This window comes from Mesoplodon bidens (assembly GCF_964165515.1).
Source record: "Mesoplodon bidens genome assembly, chromosome: 13".
Classification (NCBI taxonomy): Eukaryota; Metazoa; Chordata; class Mammalia; order Artiodactyla; family Ziphiidae; genus Mesoplodon; species Mesoplodon bidens.
In genome coordinates this window covers 62,567,972-62,587,373 of record NC_138169.1, presented here as the reverse complement: position 1 = coordinate 62,587,373, position 19,402 = coordinate 62,567,972, and the positions used below count along the sequence as shown (strand labels likewise).

Below are 19,402 nucleotides of genomic sequence, written 5' to 3'. Positions count from 1 at the left end.
CCAGCCCTACCCGCCTCTCCAAAGGATTTACAATTTTCCAGAGGCAAAATGCCTTAGACAACCAGAGTCTGTGCACACATGATTTCCCCTAAGAGGAGAAGAGGGTCATTTCCTCACATTCTTAAGTGCCCTCGGTTGCCTTAGTTATTTCAGGGAGAGTTTTGTTAATTTTGCAAGGCTTCTGAAACTTCCCTTCCTAGCAGGTTACAAAGACCAAGTTCTCGCAGCTAGAAGAACTGTTCTGAATTCTCTTAAGCAACAGAGGCGCCTGGGCTCATTCCACCACTGTCATCCAAGTTCCCTATATTGTGTGCTCTCAAGAGCAGGAAAACGCTTTCTGAGCTTTCTTTGCAGAGTCCGAAGTTCATTAATAAATTTGTAATTACTTGTGTCGCAATGAACTCTGGGTTGTTCCACTTCTGTATCAATACCTTTTTTTTTTTTTAAAAAAAAGCAAACTTTTGGAGAAAATGTGTTAGTGTTAACTTCTAGTTTTCACTGGTCACACCCTGCATGTGCTGGTCTCTCACTTCTTGGAAATTAAGCCATTTCCAGGAAATCCATCAGTTAGTTTCTCTTAGCAGACTGGGATGGGGGAGGTGCAGATGGAATGGCTGGTAGAAGTTTTGGTGAACTCACTTATAGAACTACTGTTTTCTGAGGGTGGTAACCAGTGCGGCCACGGCCATCTCTCCCCCACAGCATAGAGCATGGCTAGAGAGACTGACGTCACAGTAAATCATGACAAAGTGTGATGAGCCTTAACAGGTAGGGAAGCGGAGGTGCCAGCTGAACATGCAGCGGGGACACTCAACCTAATTTATAGGTCTGGGGAGGCCTTCTGGAGGCAGCGGCCTTGAAGCTAAAGCCAGCAGAGTGAAAGGCAGTGTGGGTGAAGGCAGAGTGGGAGGAGTCTCTCATCCCTGGAGGTTGGCAGGCAGGGAGGCATCTTCGGAGCCACTCTCAGGAGGCTTGACATTTTAGGTGCTGGAGTTCCTTCCCAGCCCGGAACGTCCTAAGCCTGACAAAGGCAGCATGTGGTCAGCCATTCTCTCCTTTGGTGCCCATATTAAGATAGGGACGATCACAGCAGAATGTTCTGCCTGTGTTGAGAGCAGTCTCCAAAGGGAACCTCTTTGGTCATGCAGGTTGTCACTTCCAGTTTTCAGAGTACAGTCTGAATGTATGTAGGCAGACAAACAGACCACTCAGCAGCTCTGTCAGTAATTTACTGTAGGGTCACTTGGGTCATTTATAAAATCTCTTCTTCCTTTTCCCCTCCCTCTTGCATCTCCCCACTTGATAGCATAGAGGATTGTGTTTTTGCACTATTTTGTGTTATTGATAACAAAACATAATCAAATTTCTACTGGAGTTGGTCTAAGCAGAAAGAATGAGTCCTAGAAGAAAAACTTCCCCAAGGAGTCCTTAAAGAGGGGACTTCCCTGGCAGTCCAGTGGTTAAGACTCTGCACTTCTACTGCAGGGGACACGGGTTCGATGCCTGCTTGGGAAACTAAGATCCCACGTGCATGGTGCGGTCAAAAAAAAAAAAAAAAAGAAGGAGTCCTGAAAGAGAACTCGTGACTTTCTGGGGTCACCATGAATAGGCCACCCTACAAGTGAGTATGGACATGAGGAGACTTAAATCAAGGTAGTACAGCAGACAGAGCTGGACTGGGTGTCACTGAGTGGCCTTGAGCAGTATCACCTCATGGGCCCTGGGGATCATACCTGTCAGATGAGAGCTGGACTGCTGCTTTCTAAGATCCTGCCGACATACAAGTGCCAGGAATCTTTGAAGGCAGAGAGAAGAATGGTATGAAGTAGAACTTTGTAGACATGCGAGAGGTGCTTGAAGCAGGTGTTATGTAGAACTTGGAGATAAGGAGGCCTGGCTTGGGCCATAAACTATAAATTAATAGCAGCTCCTGAACTGGAAGAATGGCAGTGTGTATATTCAGAGTAGAAAGGACGACGGATGGACCAACACTGCTAATTGATCTGCTCTGTGGAGCCTGGGAAAATCAGGGTTTATTATTATGAATAAACCCTGCCCCTCCTGGCAGAGGCACATAGATGCTCACGTGAGCCACACAGCTCCCTGTCTTGGATGGCAGGGAGCTGCCCATGAGTCTTTCCCTGTTGGGTCACATTGGAGCCCTGTCTGTTCTCCATGTACTTGGAGCCTCCTTGGGACCATTAGTTACCTCCTGGTCCCTCAATTTCAGCTGGGCTGGAAGATGACTGTTCTGTTCCCTGAGGGTCCCTTGGGGCTCCCCCAAGGGAGTTTCGTGTATTCCACAAAGTTCATATTTGAAGTGAGACCATCCCAAACCTTCCATCCAGATATCTTGAAAATCCATCCATGTTTGTGTGCTATTGTAGCAGACAAAAACTTAGTTTTCCAGAAGAAAGAGAAATCTTTTAATTTCATTTTCAACATTATTTTGGATTATATAATTTTGTACAAGAGCAGTGCCGTAGCTCATTTTGAATTATTGCATTTCTTGGCCTTTTATATACCCATTTGGTTTTAAAGAGCTATCATAAGGATAATGATAGTTTTGGATAATGATTAGGAACAAGGGCACAGGAGTCTGGCTGTGCCCAAATCCCAGCTCTGCTACTTGTTGAGAGTATTACCTTGGGTGAGTTAATCCATCTCAGTTTACTGTCAAGAAAATGGGGATGAGTACTCACAGTTGTTGTGATGCATGAAAGTTGCTTAGCACATAATAGTGCTTAATAAATGGGAGCTACTATTATGTCTGAGAGCTACATTTTTATTATTAGCTCCATTATTTTGACTAAAAAAGTATTAACATCACAGCCACAGCAAAGAAGTTGCTCCCAAGTGAACTTGAAGAGTAGCTTACCTTTCCTGGATTAGATGGGGTAAAGAGTAGGGGAACAGCTTCTTTTAGCTGTCCCACAAGCATTTCTTCCCTTCATACTGCTTGGGCTCTTTGCTGGTGAAGGACGTGCCATTGACAGATGCCACAGAAGTGAATGTTTCTGAGTCTTTAACTGTGCTGACATAGGCTTACAGAATAAAGAGTCCTTTTTAAAATATAAATGGTGCTTTAACAAAGTTTTAAAATCCCTTTTTGAAACCTAAGTTCCTTGATTCCAGATTTACTGATGAGGATACTGTAAGATGATCAGTGATTCTCAATACTGGCTAGTGGCCACCCAGGTTCAAAGGTGGGCAAATTGTTCAACTTTTCTGTGCTGCAGTCTCCTTACTTGTGAAATGGGAGTAATAATAAATAGCACATCTACCCTCTGGGTTGTGTGAGGACTAATTGAGATAAGCCACGTTGAACATTCAGCCCTCAAGTTAAGCTGCTGTTAACAGTTGGTTTTGATTATTAATAGTGCCTGTTCTCTCTGCACAGACGGAGCTTATAATGGATGCTGCCCATAAACAAAAGAGCTTACAATTCAAGAAAACCATGGATGTGAGTCTCACTATGTTGCCTTTCTTTTTTTTTGTAATGGTGATATTTTCTGATATCCTGTGCTATGTATCAACATATTCCTGAAAATAACATTAGTGCAGTGTTTTAGAGAAAACAGCCTTTGGTGGTTTGACTTTCTATTTAAGGCCTTGGTAAGGTTGAGGATGAAATCAGACAGAAGAAATACAATGATGTTATCTTTCTGGCAACCTGGGAAGGTATAGCAAGTCAACTTAAATATTTCAGACCAGGGCATGTATACTTTATGATGTCTTTTATCTTGCTGGGTTTGAGCTTCTTCCCTGTTAAGACTGTTTTGAATCTTGATTTCTTACCTATTTTTATTGAGTTTTAAGATATCTGCAAATAGTAAAAGCCTCCTTTACTTTAAGTAATTTATTTTAAAAATGCTTAACAAGATAGAACTAAGAGAAGTTGCTGGGGACCTCACACTAGCTTTTCATGAATCTCGAAACAGTGAAACTTTGTTACTGGAACATCTGTGACTCCATCTTTGTATAGAAGTATCATCATGATATTCTATGACTATGACATCATATCTGGTAACTTGGTCAAAAAAGAAAATGTCACCAATGTTGATGGCGTATGCAGTCTGTTCTGCATTTTTTATTCTTCGATGCAGAGCACCTGAAAAGCGATTGATAAATAGGGGATGATGTCAGTGTAATGCAGAAATGGTGTTGGTTGATATATGATTACTCCCAGAACTTTTATGTTTTGAGCAATCTGGGGAAAGCTCTCTCACAATGAAAGAGAAAGCCTTATTGAAATATAATTTTCCTATTTCCTCTACCTACATTTAGAGCCATAACAGTGTTAAAATTTTTGCTTCAACCGTCAAAAGTAATTTAGAAAACTCAGAAGAGAAAGGAAGACTATTGTATTTACTGATTTTTTGCTGGGTGTGTGTTTTGTCTTCTGCTGTTCCAAGGTGTCTTCTTTTATAATTTTCTTTTGCTTGGAGAACTTCTTTAGCCATTCTTCAGGGTGGGTCTGCTAGTGATAACTACTCTTAGTTTTCCTTTAGTGATTTCCTCTTCATTCTTAAAGGATCTCTTAACTGGCTATAGGATTGTGTGTTGACAGTTCTTTTCTTTCAGTACTTGAAAAATGTTGTGCCACTTCCTCGTGGCCTCCACAGTTTCTGATAAGAAAGCTGCTGTAATTCAAACTGATTTTCTCTTATGGATAAGGTGTCATTTCTGCTTTAAGATATGATATTTTCTTTTTTTAGTTCTCAAAAGTTCACCTCTGTGTCTTGTCATGGATTTCTTTGGCTTTATCTTGTTTGGGGTTTGATCAGCTTCTGGAATCTGTAGGTTTATATCTTTTGCCAAATTTGGAAAGTTTTCAGCTATTCTTTCTTTCTTTTTTTTTTTTTAACTTTTTATTCTATGTTGGAGTATAGCCGATTAACAATGTTGGGATAGTTTCAGGTGCACAGCAAAGGGACTCAGCCATAAATATACATGTATCCATTCTTCCCCAAGCTCCCTTCCCATCCAGGCTGCCACATAACATTGAGCAGAGTTCCCTGTGCTATACAGTAGGTCCTTGTTGGTTATCCATTTTATTTTCTTAAAAAAAGATTTATTTATTTATTTAGGCTGTGCCAGGTCTTAGTTGCAGCACGTGGAATCTTCATTGCAGCATGCAGGATCTTTAGTTGTGGCATGTGGACTCTTAGTTGCAGCATGCATGTGGGATCTAATTCCCCAACCAGGGATTGAACCCAGGCCCCCTGCATTGGGAGCGAGGAGTCTTACCCCCTGGACCACCAGGGAAGTCCCAGTTATCCATTTTAAATATAACAGTGTGTTCATGTCGATCTCAAACTCCCTAACTATCCTTCCCCCCTGGTAACCATAAGTTCATTCTCTAAGTCTGTGAGTCTGTTTTGTAAATAAGTTCATTTGAATCATTTCTTTTTAGATTCCACATGTAAGGGATATCATATGATATTTCTCTTTCTCTGTCTGACTTACTTCACTCAGTGTGACAATCTCTAGGTCCATCCACGTTGCTGCAAATGGCATTATTTCATTCTTTTCCTCAGTCATTATTTCTTCAAGTACTTTTTCAGCCCACCTTTCTCTTCTAGGATTCCAAGGACATGAATGTTAGATCTTTTGTTATGGTGCCAAAGGTTCATGAGGTCCTGTTCGTTTTTTTTTTTTTACCCTGTTTGCCCTCTGTTTTTCAGATCAGGTAAATTCTATTGTACTATCTTCCAGTTCACCAATTCTTTCTTCTATCTCTTCCATTCATACATCCATCCTTTCATTTAGTGTATTTTTCAGTTCTAAAATTTCCATTTGGTTCTTGTTTATATCTTCTGTTTCTTTGCTGAGATTTTCTTTTTCTTTGCTAAGACTATCTATTTTTTCATGTTTCAAGTGTGTTTGCAAATGTTTATTGAGTATTTTTATGATGGCTGCCTTATAATCTTTGTCAGATAATTGTAACATCTCTGTCTTCTTGGTGTTGACATCTGTTGATGGTCTTTTTTCATGCAGTTTGAGATCCTCCTGGTTCTTGGTATGATAAGTGATATTCAATTGATTTTGGACATTTTAGGTATTCTGTTGCCAGACTCTGGATCTATTTAAACCTTCTATTTTAGCTGGCTTCCTCTGACACCACTCGACCAACTGAGGTGAAGTGCCACCATATTACTGCTATGAGGGGTTCCAGGCCAGGTTCCCCACCTTGGCCTCCACTGACACCATAGGGTCAGTGTGGCCTTGTTACTACTGGGGGTTGATTAAAGTTCTGAATCCCCATTAGACTTCCTCTGACACCACTGCAGCAGGGAGGGGGTGCACCTTATTACTGCCAGGTGGGGGTATTGGAAGTCCAGGCTCCCCACAGAGTCTCCACTGGCTCTGTGTGTGGGGTTTTTGGGGCTTTGTTACCTCCTGGTGGGAATGAAGGTCCCAGTCCCCTATTGGTCCTTCTCTGATACCACCTCAGCAGGGGAGTTGGGAACCGCATTATAGCCTGGTGAGGGTGGAAGTCTAGACTCCCCACTTGGCCTTTGCTGGATGTGTGGTGGGCGGGAGGGGGGCATGGTTTCTTTATGTGGTGTTTGGCTGCTGTACAATGTGGAGGCTTCTGTCCTGCTGTGCTGCCCCTTTTCTGGTCTTTTGGCTAGAGAAGGGAGGTTTTCATTGGGCCTTTTTTTTGTTTGTTTATGCCCATTGGCATTTCTTGGTTGTCTGCTGCTTTGGCGTTCATTCTGTGAAATAAGAGGCCCAAAGAAAACCCAGGGCGCTCACTTGTAGGTTTCTCTCTGAGATCAAGGACATTAGCTAATCTCCCTTCTTCTCTCCACCTTTCAGGATCTTATGTTTGTTTTATGTAGAATGTCCAGGGGTTTTAGTTATACTTGTGTGGAGGAATAAGGAAGAGTACATCTGCTCCATCTTCTCTGGAGCCCATATAACCTTTTAAAACAATATTTTACGGTATGCTTTTAGAGCCATAAATGTGATCATACCCCATCAATCTTACGCTAAGAATCTAAGACTCTATCTTTAGGAAATCATCCAAAATAAGAAAAACAAAATGCACTACCGTGTTCACTACCTATAATGAAAACTATAATGTAAATGATTTAGTGACAAAAATGGAGAAAGATTAAATTGTGTAAGCTTTTTTTTTTTTTTTTTTGCGGTATGTGGGCCTCTCACTGTTGTGGCCTCTCCTGTTGCGGAGCACAGGCTCCGGACGCGCAGGCTCAGCGGCCATGGCTCACGGGCCCAGCCGCTCGGCAGCATGTGGGATCCTTCCAGACCAGGGCACGAACCCGTGTCCCCTGCATCGGCAGGCGGACTCTCAACCACTGCGCCACCAGGGAAGCCCCTAAATTGTGTAAGCTTTAAAAATATTATTATGAGGACTATGTAACAACAGAGAAAAAATGCTTAATATGTCATATTAAAAAATTAATGCAAGAACGAGAAAGATTGATAACTGATATTAAAATTTAAGACTTTTGGGTACTTCCCTGGTGGTCCTGTGGCTAAGACTGAGCACTCCCAGTGCAGGGGGGCCCGGGTTTGATCCCTGGTCAGGGAACTAGATCCCACATGCCACCAATAAGAGTTCTCAGGCCACAATTAGGAGTTCGCAAGCTGCAACTAAAAAATCCTGTGTGCAGCAACTAAGACTCAGTGCAGGGCTTCCCTGGTGGCGCAGTGGTTGAGAGTCCGCCTGCCGATGCAGGGGACACGGGTTCGTGCCCCGGTCTGGGAAGATCCCACATGCCGCGGAGCGGCTAGGCCCGTGAGCCATGGCCACTGAGCCTGCGCGTCCGGAGCCTGTGCTCCGCAACGGGAGAGGCCACAACAGTGAGAGGCCCGCGTACCGCAAAAAAAAAAAAAAAAAAAAAAAAAAAAAAAAGACTCAGTGCAGTCAAAAAAAAAAAAAAGTATAAAAAAATTTAAGACTTCTTTAGAGCAAAAGAAAAAAATATCATCTTATACGTGAGAACAAATGGGGAAAAATATTAGTAACTTATATAATTTATAACCAGTTAGTGTTCCTAGTATAGACTGAACTCTTAAAAATCAATTAAAGGGCTTCCCTGGTGGCACAGTGCTTGAGAGTCCGCCTGCCGATGCAGGGGACACGGGTTCGTGCCCCAGTCCGGGAAGATCCCATGTGCCGCGGGGCGGCTGGGCCCGTGAGCCATGGCCGCTGGGCCTGTGCGTCCGGAGCCCGTGCTCCGCAACGGGAGAGGCCACAACAGTGAGAGGCCCGCGTACCGCAAAAAAAAAAAAAAAAAAAAAAAAATCAATTAAAATGAAGAATGTGCCCCAAAAAATGTAGGTAAAAGACATGAAGTAGAAATGACATATCACCTTAGTAATGAAATAAATACAAATAAAACAAGGCATATACCAACATTCTCAACTCTAGTATTAGAAAAGTTTAAAAACATTGTCTTATTTTGGTGTTGGTAAGAGCATGAGGCCATATACCCTCACGTACGTGTTTATAGGAGTATGAATTAGTGAAAACAATTACACTTCTAGGAATCTGACCTATAAATTCACACTACCCAAAATAAAAATCAGAGTATTTTTATGTTATACAAAATGGGAGATAAGGTAAATGTCCACCAGTAGAGAGTTGGTTAAGAAAATTATGGCATTTATATATGTATGTGTGTGTATTTACAACCATTAAAAGTGTTCAGCTACAGCATAGCAAAGGAAACCAGGAACAAAAAGAAAAGATAACCCATAGAATGGGAGAAAATACTTGCAAATGAAGTGACCGACAAGGAATAAATCTCCAAAATATTCAAACAGCTCATACAGCTCAATAACAAAAAAACAAACAACCCAGTCACAAAATGGGCAGAAGATCTAAATAGACATTTCTCCTAAGAAGACATACAGGAGGCCAAAAAGCTCATGAAAAGATGCTCAACATCACTAATTATTAGAGAAATGCAAACCAAAACTACAATGAGATATCACTTCACACCAGTCAGAATGGCCATCATCAAAAAATCTACAGGGCTTCCCTGGTGGCGCAGTGGTTGAGATTCCGCCTGCCAATTCAGGGGACGCAAGTTCATGCCCCGGTCCGGGAGGATCCCATGTGCCGCGGAGTGGCTGGGCCCGTGAGCCATGGCCGCTGAGCCTGTGCATCCGGAACCTGTGCTCCGCAACAGGAGAGGCCACAGCAGTGAGAGGCCCGCGTACTGCAAAAAAAAAAAAAAAATCTACAAACAATAAATGCTGGAGAAGATGTGGAAAAAAAAAGGAATCCTCCTACACTGTTGGTGGGAATGTAAATTGTAATATGGAGAACAGTATAGAGGTTCATTAAAGAACTAAAAATAGAACTACCATATCATCCAGCAATCCCACTCCTGGGCATATATCTGGAGAAAACCATAATTTGAAAAGATAACAGGCACCCCAATGCTCATTGTAGCACTATTTACAATAGCCAGGACATGGAAACAACCAAATGTCCATCAATAGAAGAATGGATAAAAAAGATGTGGTACATATATACAATGGAATATTACTCAGCCATAAAAAAAAGAACTAAATAATGCCATTTGCAGCAACGGATCTAGAGATTGTCATACTGAGTGAAGTAAGTCAGACACAGGAAGACAAATATATGATATTGCTTATATGTGGAACCTAAAAAAAGAGCACAAATGAACTTATTTACAAAACAGAAACAGACTTAACAGATATTGGAAACAAACTTATGATTACCAGCAGGGAGAGGAGGGGAGGGATAATTTGGAAGATTGGGATTGACATATACACACTACTATATATAAAATAGATAACTAATAAGGACCTACTGTATGGCATGGGGAACTCTACTCAATACTCTGTAATGACCTATATGGGAAAAGAATCTAAAAAAGAGTGGATATATATGTATATTTATAACTGATTCACTTTTCTGTACAGCAGAAACTAACACAACATTGTAAATCAACAATACTCCAATAAAATTTTCTTTAAAAAGTGTTCAGCTGCAGGCTTCATGCTTGATACAGAGAAGTGTCTATAAGATATTGTTGAATAAGAAAAGAATTGTTGCATGAATATCTTATGTGCTTGTAATTAAGAAAAGTTATGAAATTTTGTTTCTATGTGTGTGTAGCAGAGAGAATTATAAGGTTGTTTACTGAAAGGTTAACCCCAACTGAACTGCAGGGGATGCTGAGAAATGTAGGAAAGCATGTGAGATATTTGTTGAGCACAAACCATCTCTGCAAAGGTGTCTTGATTCTTAGTCAAGCATTTTTTGGGGGGAGTATCATTTTTATTTGTTAGCTAACTGATGCACAGTTTTGCTTTGTTTGAACAAGTTAAGTCTTTGCTTCAAGAGTTGAAACAGAAAAATATTTGATTCACTAACTGTAGTTTGTGAACTATTTTCATACTGCTGATAGTAATAGTAGCACAGGAGAGACCACGGCTTACTTTTAAACTAGCTAAAACAGAATTCTATAAATCAAGAAGGAACATGACTATCCTTGAGCTACAGAAATGATGGGATTGATGCCCTCCCCACTGTCCACATGCTATGAGGAGGCACGTTAGAATACTGAAACATAGTTATAGTTACCAGGACCAAGTGATTGCATCTAAGTTCTGAGGGTTATGAATATTACATATTCACGTCCTATAGTTACATAAGTGTTTGATTTTGCCTATTTCAAATTCCATCTTTTGTTTCAGTAAATTTTTAAAGCTCATGTACTTTGTTTTTGCCAAATAGGAGTCGTTACTTCCTTGATCAGGTTGCCACTACATACATGATTTGGAAAAGGGCTGGAGAGACCTTCCAAAGATAGATAAGAAAGAGCATGTCCTCTGAGTGCCCCCAGTCTAGTGGTGATCAGAGCCCTAATCAGTGAGCCCTCTTCTCTCCTGGGCGTGGGGGGCTAGGGTGGCTGCTCCTCAGGGTCACCATCTCTGTTTTGATCCTCTTTTGGCTCATAACTGCAAAGGCAAAGAAGAACTACGAGCAGAAATGCCGAGACAAAGATGAAGCGGAGCAGGCTGTCCACCGGAGTGCCAATGTGGTGAACCCGAAGCAACAAGAAAAGGTACCTGGGGGAGCAGACAGCCTGAAAAATCCGAGATTTATATATGTCAAGTTAAAGCCAATTAGTAGTCTTAATAAAAAATGGACTTGCACCCTAAGCTCCTGGCAATACCTTCCTTCAGGCGATTAGAGTCTTCTGAGCCAGAAAAACCCTTGTCCTATTTTGGGGGTTGGGGAAGAGCTGGAGAAGCATAGCCACAGGGGAGGGGGTTCTGATGTTTTCATCTTTTTTCAAAACTCAGCTCATGTATTCTTGACAGCTAGGCTGCCTCCTGCTTGGGTGTTTTATAAATTTAATTTTATAAAATCTGGATATAAGGTTGTCAGCAATCAGAAGGTAGAGAGGGATATGTTTTTAGGAAGATGTAGGGCAAGATGCTTGATGGCCATTTTCCAATGGCGTTAAGATTAGAGGGCAAGGGCTTCCCTGGTGGCGCAGTGGTTGAGAGTCTGCCTGCCGATGCAGGGGACGCGGGTTCGTGCCCCGGTCTGGGAAGATCCCACATGCCGCGGAGCGGCTGGGCCCGTGAGCCATGGCCGCTGAGCCTGTGCGTCCGGAGCCTGTGCTCCGCAACGGGAGAGGCCACAACAGTGAGAGGCCCGCGTACCACAGAAAAAAAAAAAAAAGATTAGAGGGCAAGTTGAATGATTAACTCATGAGAGAAATACAGGTTAGGCTTGAACTAGAACTTGTCTCTTCTCAGTTATTGCTTTAAAATCTGTTTTGCCTTTGGAAGCCTAGCCCAGCATTCCTGACCTCTTTTTTGTTTGTTTGCTTGTTTTTGTTTTTGTTTTGTCCTCACAGCTTTTTGTGAAACTGGCAACTTCAAAGACTGCAGTAGAAGACTCAGGTGAGGGGTCTGCTCCCAAGGATGGGGGAGGGTTGTGGTGGGGCTTATGTTATCCTAAATCTGTCTGAGAAAGGTAGTTTTATGTACCATACAATGGTGAATATATACATATACAGTAGGATTAACAAGGTATGAGAAGGGAGGGAGGCGGAAACAGAGGGAAGGAAGAGAGGGGGGAAGGGAGAGTATATGGGAACCCGGGAGAGTGGGAGAAAGCAAATGAAGCAGCAGTTTCTGGCCTTTGCTGCCTTAGGTCTTGCTGCCCGACAGGTGACTGAATGGTGGGGGTGGGGGGAGAGGGGGGTCAAGTGGCAGCTGCTTTGTGACCAGGTGCTCACTCTGATTTATTGGGAACATCTATCTTAAAACCCCTTTTCAGCCCCGATAACTCTTCTCTGCTGTGAAAGAAACAGCCAAGTTGTGAGGCCTTGTCATCACTGAAGTCTAAAATCCAAACCAAGTGTTTGCAAAGGCTTCTAATTCCCAGCCAGAGTTTCTTGCCGGAGACAAGCCTCTCACAACCATGGTTGCTTAAGTTTCTAGATCCAAAACTGAAGTAACTTGGTAGTTCACTTTTCTGCACCCCTCAGTGTTTGTTTAATTTTCCTGAAAATGGTAAGAGGTGGAAGGAAACCCTGGCTGAGGTTCCTTGTCAGCTTTCACTTTTCCTTCCTTGGAGCATTTCTGGCTAATTGCTTGGTTTTTCTTTATAAAGAATGTGATGCCCACCTCTCCTTATTTTTCACAAAGATATGATTCAGGGTGAGATGTAATTATGGCCTTCCAGCGTTCAGACCTCCCGGGAGCCTTGTGAGCTCCCAGAGGGGCCTGAGGGCTGGGTCTGCGAGCCCCCTCCCATCCAGTTTCCAGACCCAGGCCCCTCCCCTCCATTGCAGACAAGGCGTACGTGATGCACATCAACACTCTGGATAAGGTCCGTGAAGAGTGGCAGAGCGAACACATCAAGGCCTGCGAGGTACCTGGAACCTGAAGGGCGGGTCTTCCTTCCTCTACTTCTGTAGAATTGCTTGAGGGCAAATTAGAAATCTGGAATTTAAGTGGAGAGTGGAAGGAACTGGAATGCGTTCCCCCAAACCTTGTCTTTCTGCTTCTTCCCCATCCTGACCATGCTGTCCCACTCTGTTCATGGCCTTAGCTCTGATGGTTGATTCGCACAGGTATGAAGTAGCTGAATCAATTAACAGTTGATTCATTGATTTCCTGTCGAGAGCCTCACCTGTACTTGCTCTGTGACAGGGGAATGCAGATGGCAGGAGAGCTGGCTTAGAGTTTTTTATTCTCACACCTCTTGTCTCACCATTGCCCCCCTCATTTTCAGCACATGCCTCACAATGTCCCAGAGAAAATAAAGACACAACCTGGAAACTTCCTCAAGTTTCTGTCACCCTGTCTACACATTTTCCTTACCAGTGGTTCTCAAAGGGAGGTCCTAGGACCTGTGCGAGCATCATTGCCTTGTTAGATGCAGATCTTGTTAGAGATGCAGAGATGCAGGTTCTCAGACCAACTCCAGGCCTCTGGAATCAGAAACTCTGGGCATGGGCGCAGCAGTCTCCATGTTAATAAGTCCTGCAGGTGACTCTGCTGTGAATTCAAGCACGAGAACTACTGATCTTCAGCACCCTCCCTTCTCCTATGATAGTGGTAAAGGGCTGCTCTGCTACCACTGGGCTCAGGATCCCATCCAGCTGGCTTTCCCCACCCCCTTGCACACAGCTCCCTTTCACAGTGGACTTTTATTATCATTCACACAACCTCAGCTCCTTCCAGCTTTCAAGCCTGCCACTGCTGCTTCTCCCTTCTCCTCTTCACAGCCAGGCTTCCTGGGGGAGTTGCCTCCTCATCCTCATCGCCCTGCCTGTCCCAGTGGCTGTGTGTGGGGTCTGCTCCCCTGCAGCTGCTCTCCCAGAGGAGCCAGTGGTCCCCTTGGTGTGAGGTCCAGCGTGCCTTTGCAATTTCTAATTTTATTTGACCGGTCTTCAGCACCTGAAACTGTGGGTCCCTCCTAAAACGCTCTTTTCTGCTTTACTTCCTTAATTCCACAATCTAATGGAAAAGCCTGAAATAAGAGCATTTTTATATGGTTTTAAAACATGCAAAGCAACATCATATACATCTTATGGATACATACATATTGTCAAAATCTGCATAAGAATGATAAAATTTAGGATAATGGTTATCTCTGGGGGAGGAGGAACATGGTAGAGATTGAAGAAAGTACACAGAGGCTTTAACAGAATCTGAAGCAAATATGGCCAAAAGTGTTGACAAAGCTGGGTGGTTGGTATGTGGGTCTTCCTAATATCACTCTCTATGATTCTGTCTACATGAAATATTCTATAAGAAAAATAATGTAATATTCATATATATACTTATGTACCATATATGAATAATAAAATATTTATAGATGAAATCGTGTATTTGCTTCAAAATACTCCAGGGAGTAGGTGAGTTGGTAGGGAAATAGGTAAAACAGTCAGTTGTGAGTGGATAAATGTTTCAGCTGGTGATGGGTACATGGGGATTCATTATGCTATTCTCTCTACTCTTGTATATGTGTAAAGTTTTACATTATAAGAAGCTTTAAAATGTAATAGTTTTGTAGTCAACCTTTAAAAAATACATTAATATATAACATCTGCTGTTGAATAGTATAGCAGCCACTTTATAGAATAGTTTGATTTTCCATAGGTTGTATTTGCTTATATCCAAAAACTATTGTTCAGGCAGTGACTTTTTAAACAACTTTTTTATTAAGGAAATTTCAAGCATACACAAGGATAAAAGACAACTGCAAGGGCCCCCATGTACTCATCAACTAGCTTCAACAATTGTGACCATCTTGCCAGTTGAATTCACTCATTCTGGGAGGGGATGAGAAGGAGGGCAACTCTTTGAATTGGAGGCTCTGACAGGCTGCCCAGGTACAGATGCCCATTAGGCAGTTGGAAATGTGAGCTGGAATTCAGGTTAGAACATTGAGGTTTAGGTTCATCATCACCTCTTACCTTCAGAACTATATCCAGTCCTATTTGTGTTAATATGTTATTAGAATCCATTTGCATTCTTTGCCTGAGTAAGAGTTTATGAGCTTCCTCGGTGGTGGGTGGGAGTACACTAAATGAGACAATAAGCTTACAGATAATTCAAGGTTGAAATTGTTTCTTAAGTCATAGCCAGTCTAGACAAATGGCCCCTTTCTCTGCATATGTACATGTAGTTTTGTTTCTATAGGTGTTTGAGACTCAAGAATGTGAACGAATAAACTTCTTTCGGAATGCACTGTGGTTACACATGAATCAGCTGTCACAACAATGTGTCACAAGCGATAACGTAAGTCAGAGGCATCCATGGAGGATGCTTTGTATATTAGATTCATTAGAGTGGAAGGAACCGTAAACATTTATTAGTTCACCCCCCTCATTTGAGGCCCAGGTAGGTACAGTGACTGGCCCAAGGCCACACGGTGAGTATGGACCCAGATAAACACTTAACCTGCCTGACTCTTGTTTCACTTTACCACCATGACTTTCTCTCTAAGAAATTCAGGGTCAGAGCAGGAGAGCAGAGAAAGGAGACCCAAATGCAGTTTAATTTATGGAAAACAGAGATGTCACAAAATGAATGTGAGTCCCAGAGACTGCTCCAGTCTGAAATGGGGTCACTCCAGGACAGTACCAAGGACTAGCAGACTGAGCCATGCCCAGGCTAACGGTCACTCCAGGGCTCAGGATTTACTTCAGCAGTGTTCCAGGGCCATTAGAGATCCAGATTTAACTTGTACACAGCAATTGTCATGGGTTCCCAGGTCTCAGAGGGACATGAATCAAATCATCACCACCTTCTTTCCTAAGAAATAGCCACCCTCGCTTAGATGGGACATTCACTTTAGAAGAATAATTAAACACCCAGAAAACAAGTAGGATTGACTGGAAGAACTTTTCTCCAGTTGTCTTTGCATTTGTGTGTAGAATTGGTCATGGGACTTGGTATCTATTTTCTTTGTCCCATCAGTAGTTAAAAAAAAAAAAAATCTTTCCACCAAGGTTTCTGTGCTACTACAAAAAAAATCTATATTTTTTGTCATCTTTAAAAAAATTTTAATGCAGATATGTATCAGAGATATCTCTTTATATGAGTCCAGGACTTGGGAATGTCTTCTTGTTTCTTTTCAAAGCAAAATTTGGAAAACAGACATTCATCAAACCTCCTATTTTAATAAGCTGTGTCACCATTTTTATGGACATGTACCTCTACCTTGATTTATCTTCTTTTTGTTAGATGTATGAAGAAGTCCGTAAGAGTTTAGAAATGTGCAGCATTGAGAAGGACATTGAGTACTTTGTGAATCAACGCAAAACTGGACAGACTCCACCAGGTGAATGGAGCTGTAGGGTGGGGGGTTAATTAAGCAATTCTATTAGTCTTTCTTTTCACAGGTCATTGAGAATGGAAGTCATCAGCCTCTTAATGTTTTATGTCTTGATGATTCCCTAGCACCCATCATGTACGAGAATTTCTACTGCCCCCAGAAGAATGCTACCCCACCAGGAAAGGCTACGGGGTCTGACTTGGCAAGGTAACATCCAGCTTTCTTTCACATGAAGAAAAGTACTTTTGGGGACTTCCCTGGTGGACCAGTGGTTAAGACTTTGTGCTTCCACTGCAGGGGGCACGGGTTCGATCCCTGGTCAGGGAACTAAGATCCCACATGCCGCAGTGTGGCCAAAAAAAGAAGAAAAGAAAAGTACTTTTAAAGAACATTTTTATTTTTAGTGTTCCAATTCTAATAGGGACGTATTAGAATCAGAACATATCTACCATTGCATTTGCTTAGTGAGGCTGCTAGGTTTTTGGAAATAGCATGTTTAGGACAAATGTTAAATGGGTTGTACTAGTCATAGTTCAAGGGGGATTGTATCATGCTTGAGTGTAATTATTATTACTCATGCATGAATCCTATACCTTTCTTGTAGAAAGCAAGAGTTGGCAAACTCTGGCCCCCCGTGAGTCAAATCTGACCTACCTGTTTTGGTAGGGCCTGCAAGTTAAGAATAGTTTTCGTGTTTTTAAATGGTTGAAAAAAATTGAAAGGATACTATTTTGTGACATGTGAAAATTACATGAAATGCAAACATCAGTGTTCATATGTAGAGCTTTGTTAGAAGATGACTGCACTCACCTGTTTCCATTCTGTCTATGGCTGCTCTCTCATTGGAGCTGAGTAGTGATGAGATAGAAATGCTGTGTGGCTAGCAAAGCCTAAATCATTTGCTATCTGGCCCTTTACAGAAAAAGTTTGCTGCCTTGATATAAAGGATTCTGAGGCAAGAGAAACTTCTGTTTCACATACAGTCACCTCGGAGTCTAAGCTGTTGAATTTTCAGTCCAGTTTTTTAAAAGATAAGGGAGTGTGTGAGGGAGAAGTGCAAGTTCATCACCAGTGTTTAAGAATGCCAAGCGCTGCTCAAAGCAGTAACTTTGAATTAGTTCCTTTAACCCTGACAGCAAGGTAGGAACTGTTTAACTTCCCATTTTTTATCAAGGCGATCAGGAACTCTTGCCCACATGACTGAGATTTCTGGGCTGCGGGGCAGGGCTCTGTGCATCCTGCTCCCCAGAATAATGTTGTGTCTGCAGCCTGGATCCAGGAGGTCAGCACTGCAGAGCTTTTGCTTCATCTGAACTTTTCTTAACCCTCCAGAGCAGAAACCAGATCTGATTAGCATGCAGTTTTTGTAGAGTGAAGTAGAAAATTAGAATAATAACAAGAACTTATCTGAAAGATTTTGGTTTTCATTTCTTACAGGAGAAGACCTCTCCCAGTTCCTAAAAGTTCACCAGGTAAAGACTGTTTGAAATCTTAGGTCAGGTTTTATTTAAGGTTGAGTAGCTAGAATTTTGAAATAAAAGGAAAGAAGGGAATAAATAGAATCAAATTTCCAAGAGAATGAACCTGTTATTAGAAACTATAATACTGTTTGTCACAGAGTGGAATTTGGTAATTCGTGGTCTATTTTATAGCTTATCCAAGATAATTCAGCTACTCAAGTACCAAAAGAAACTTATAAGGCGTTCTTACTAAGAGATTATTTCAACTTGGACCATGAGAACAGCAAAACTGAGATATAGTTTCCTTTGGATTACACAGAAATGTAATTTATAGAAGATGTCTGGAAACATGTAACCTAATATTATGTATTTTGTACATGACTATAATTGGATCTTTCACTGAGCACCCTGGTCTCTTTTTCTCTCCGAACTCCTATGATACCTCTGGGAGAACCACACACTTAGTGCTTTTTGTTAATTTGTATTCCCTGGATAATTACAATATCCTTGAGGGCAGGCACTTTGTTTTCTCCTGAATCAGTCGCAAAACATAACACAGTATTGGGCACATAGTAGGTGCTCAACAAATACCTATTATTTGAATAAAAGAAAGATATGCCTATCTATGTTCAAAGGAAGAGGGAAGAGACATCTTGGGCTGCATTTAGCATCTTAGCAAAAATTTAGTGACTGAAAAATGTAGTGGCTGAAATTACATCTTTGAACTAGATAAGGATTTAAGTTAATTGATTTCTTGTTACCTTATAATTACCACATGATACGGTGGGACTTTTGTCCATTTTTGAAGATGATTTTACTGTGGGGACTGCTATCTGGGCATGGTTGAAAAATGGCAAAGAAATCATAATAGGGATTTCCAATATGTTTTCTGACTTGTAGTTATGACTATTATTTGTAGGTTTTGTTGCCAGATATATTTTCTTCTTACAAAATGGCAGTCACCAGACTCTGAGTGGGATGCCTTGATTTGAAAAGGGCTAATATATCATCATGAAAAAATGTTAACTTAATGTTGCTCTGTGTTCTGCCCTTTGCAGATGACCCAGATTATTCTTTGCTTGATAACTACAGTTTGATCTATCAGTAACATCAATGGTAAGAACCTTTCATCTTCACAGAATCAAGTTGCGTTTAGACTGGTGATTGTATTTTTGAAGTCTTTGAAGCTTCTTTATAACATCACTGCAGGCAAACAATGCCAGTGCTTGGAAGTGAGCACATCAAACATTACTTGCCTGCACTCCTCTAAAACCACCCACTTTGTGACTTACGGCCAATTAGCTGTTAGGACAGAAGCCATGGTTTTCTTGATTAGACAGAAATAATCAGAAAGTATGATTTATATTTACATGTAAGTCTTTAAATTGCTTAAGAAGTGTGTTTATAATATGTAAGGAACTTTGCTGCAAAAGAAGTGGATATTGAAGACGTAAAAAACCTCATCCCCTAACTATATATACCTTTCTGACCAACAAACAAATTGTAGTCTTTACAACCAGTCATCACCCCTGCTTCATTTCATAAGCCTCTCTCTTTCTCATGGAAAGAGGCCCGGCCCGTTTTGGAGGTAGAGCAAGAACACGGGAAATCAAGT

At 41.7% G+C, this 19,402-nt stretch overlaps 1 protein-coding gene across 1 annotated transcript in view; it reads left to right on the top strand.

The window, feature by feature from the left end:
• Window positions 1-18,903, top strand: part of PSTPIP2 (proline-serine-threonine phosphatase interacting protein 2) — an 86,572-nt gene extending 67,669 nt beyond the window's left edge. Inside the window, exons 6-14 of the mRNA XM_081252744.1 lie at window positions 3,401-3,463; window positions 10,986-11,084; window positions 11,889-11,934; window positions 12,831-12,910; window positions 15,190-15,288; window positions 16,237-16,333; window positions 16,453-16,534; window positions 17,765-17,799; window positions 18,846-18,903. Coding sequence (XP_081108870.1) covers window positions 3,401-3,463; window positions 10,986-11,084; window positions 11,889-11,934; window positions 12,831-12,910; window positions 15,190-15,288; window positions 16,237-16,333; window positions 16,453-16,534; window positions 17,765-17,799; window positions 18,846-18,895 — 651 coding nt within the window. The 3' untranslated portion in view covers window positions 18,896-18,903. The remainder of the gene's footprint in view (window positions 1-3,400; window positions 3,464-10,985; window positions 11,085-11,888; window positions 11,935-12,830; window positions 12,911-15,189; window positions 15,289-16,236; window positions 16,334-16,452; window positions 16,535-17,764; window positions 17,800-18,845) is intronic.
• The last annotated feature ends 499 nt before the right edge of the window (window positions 18,904-19,402 follow it).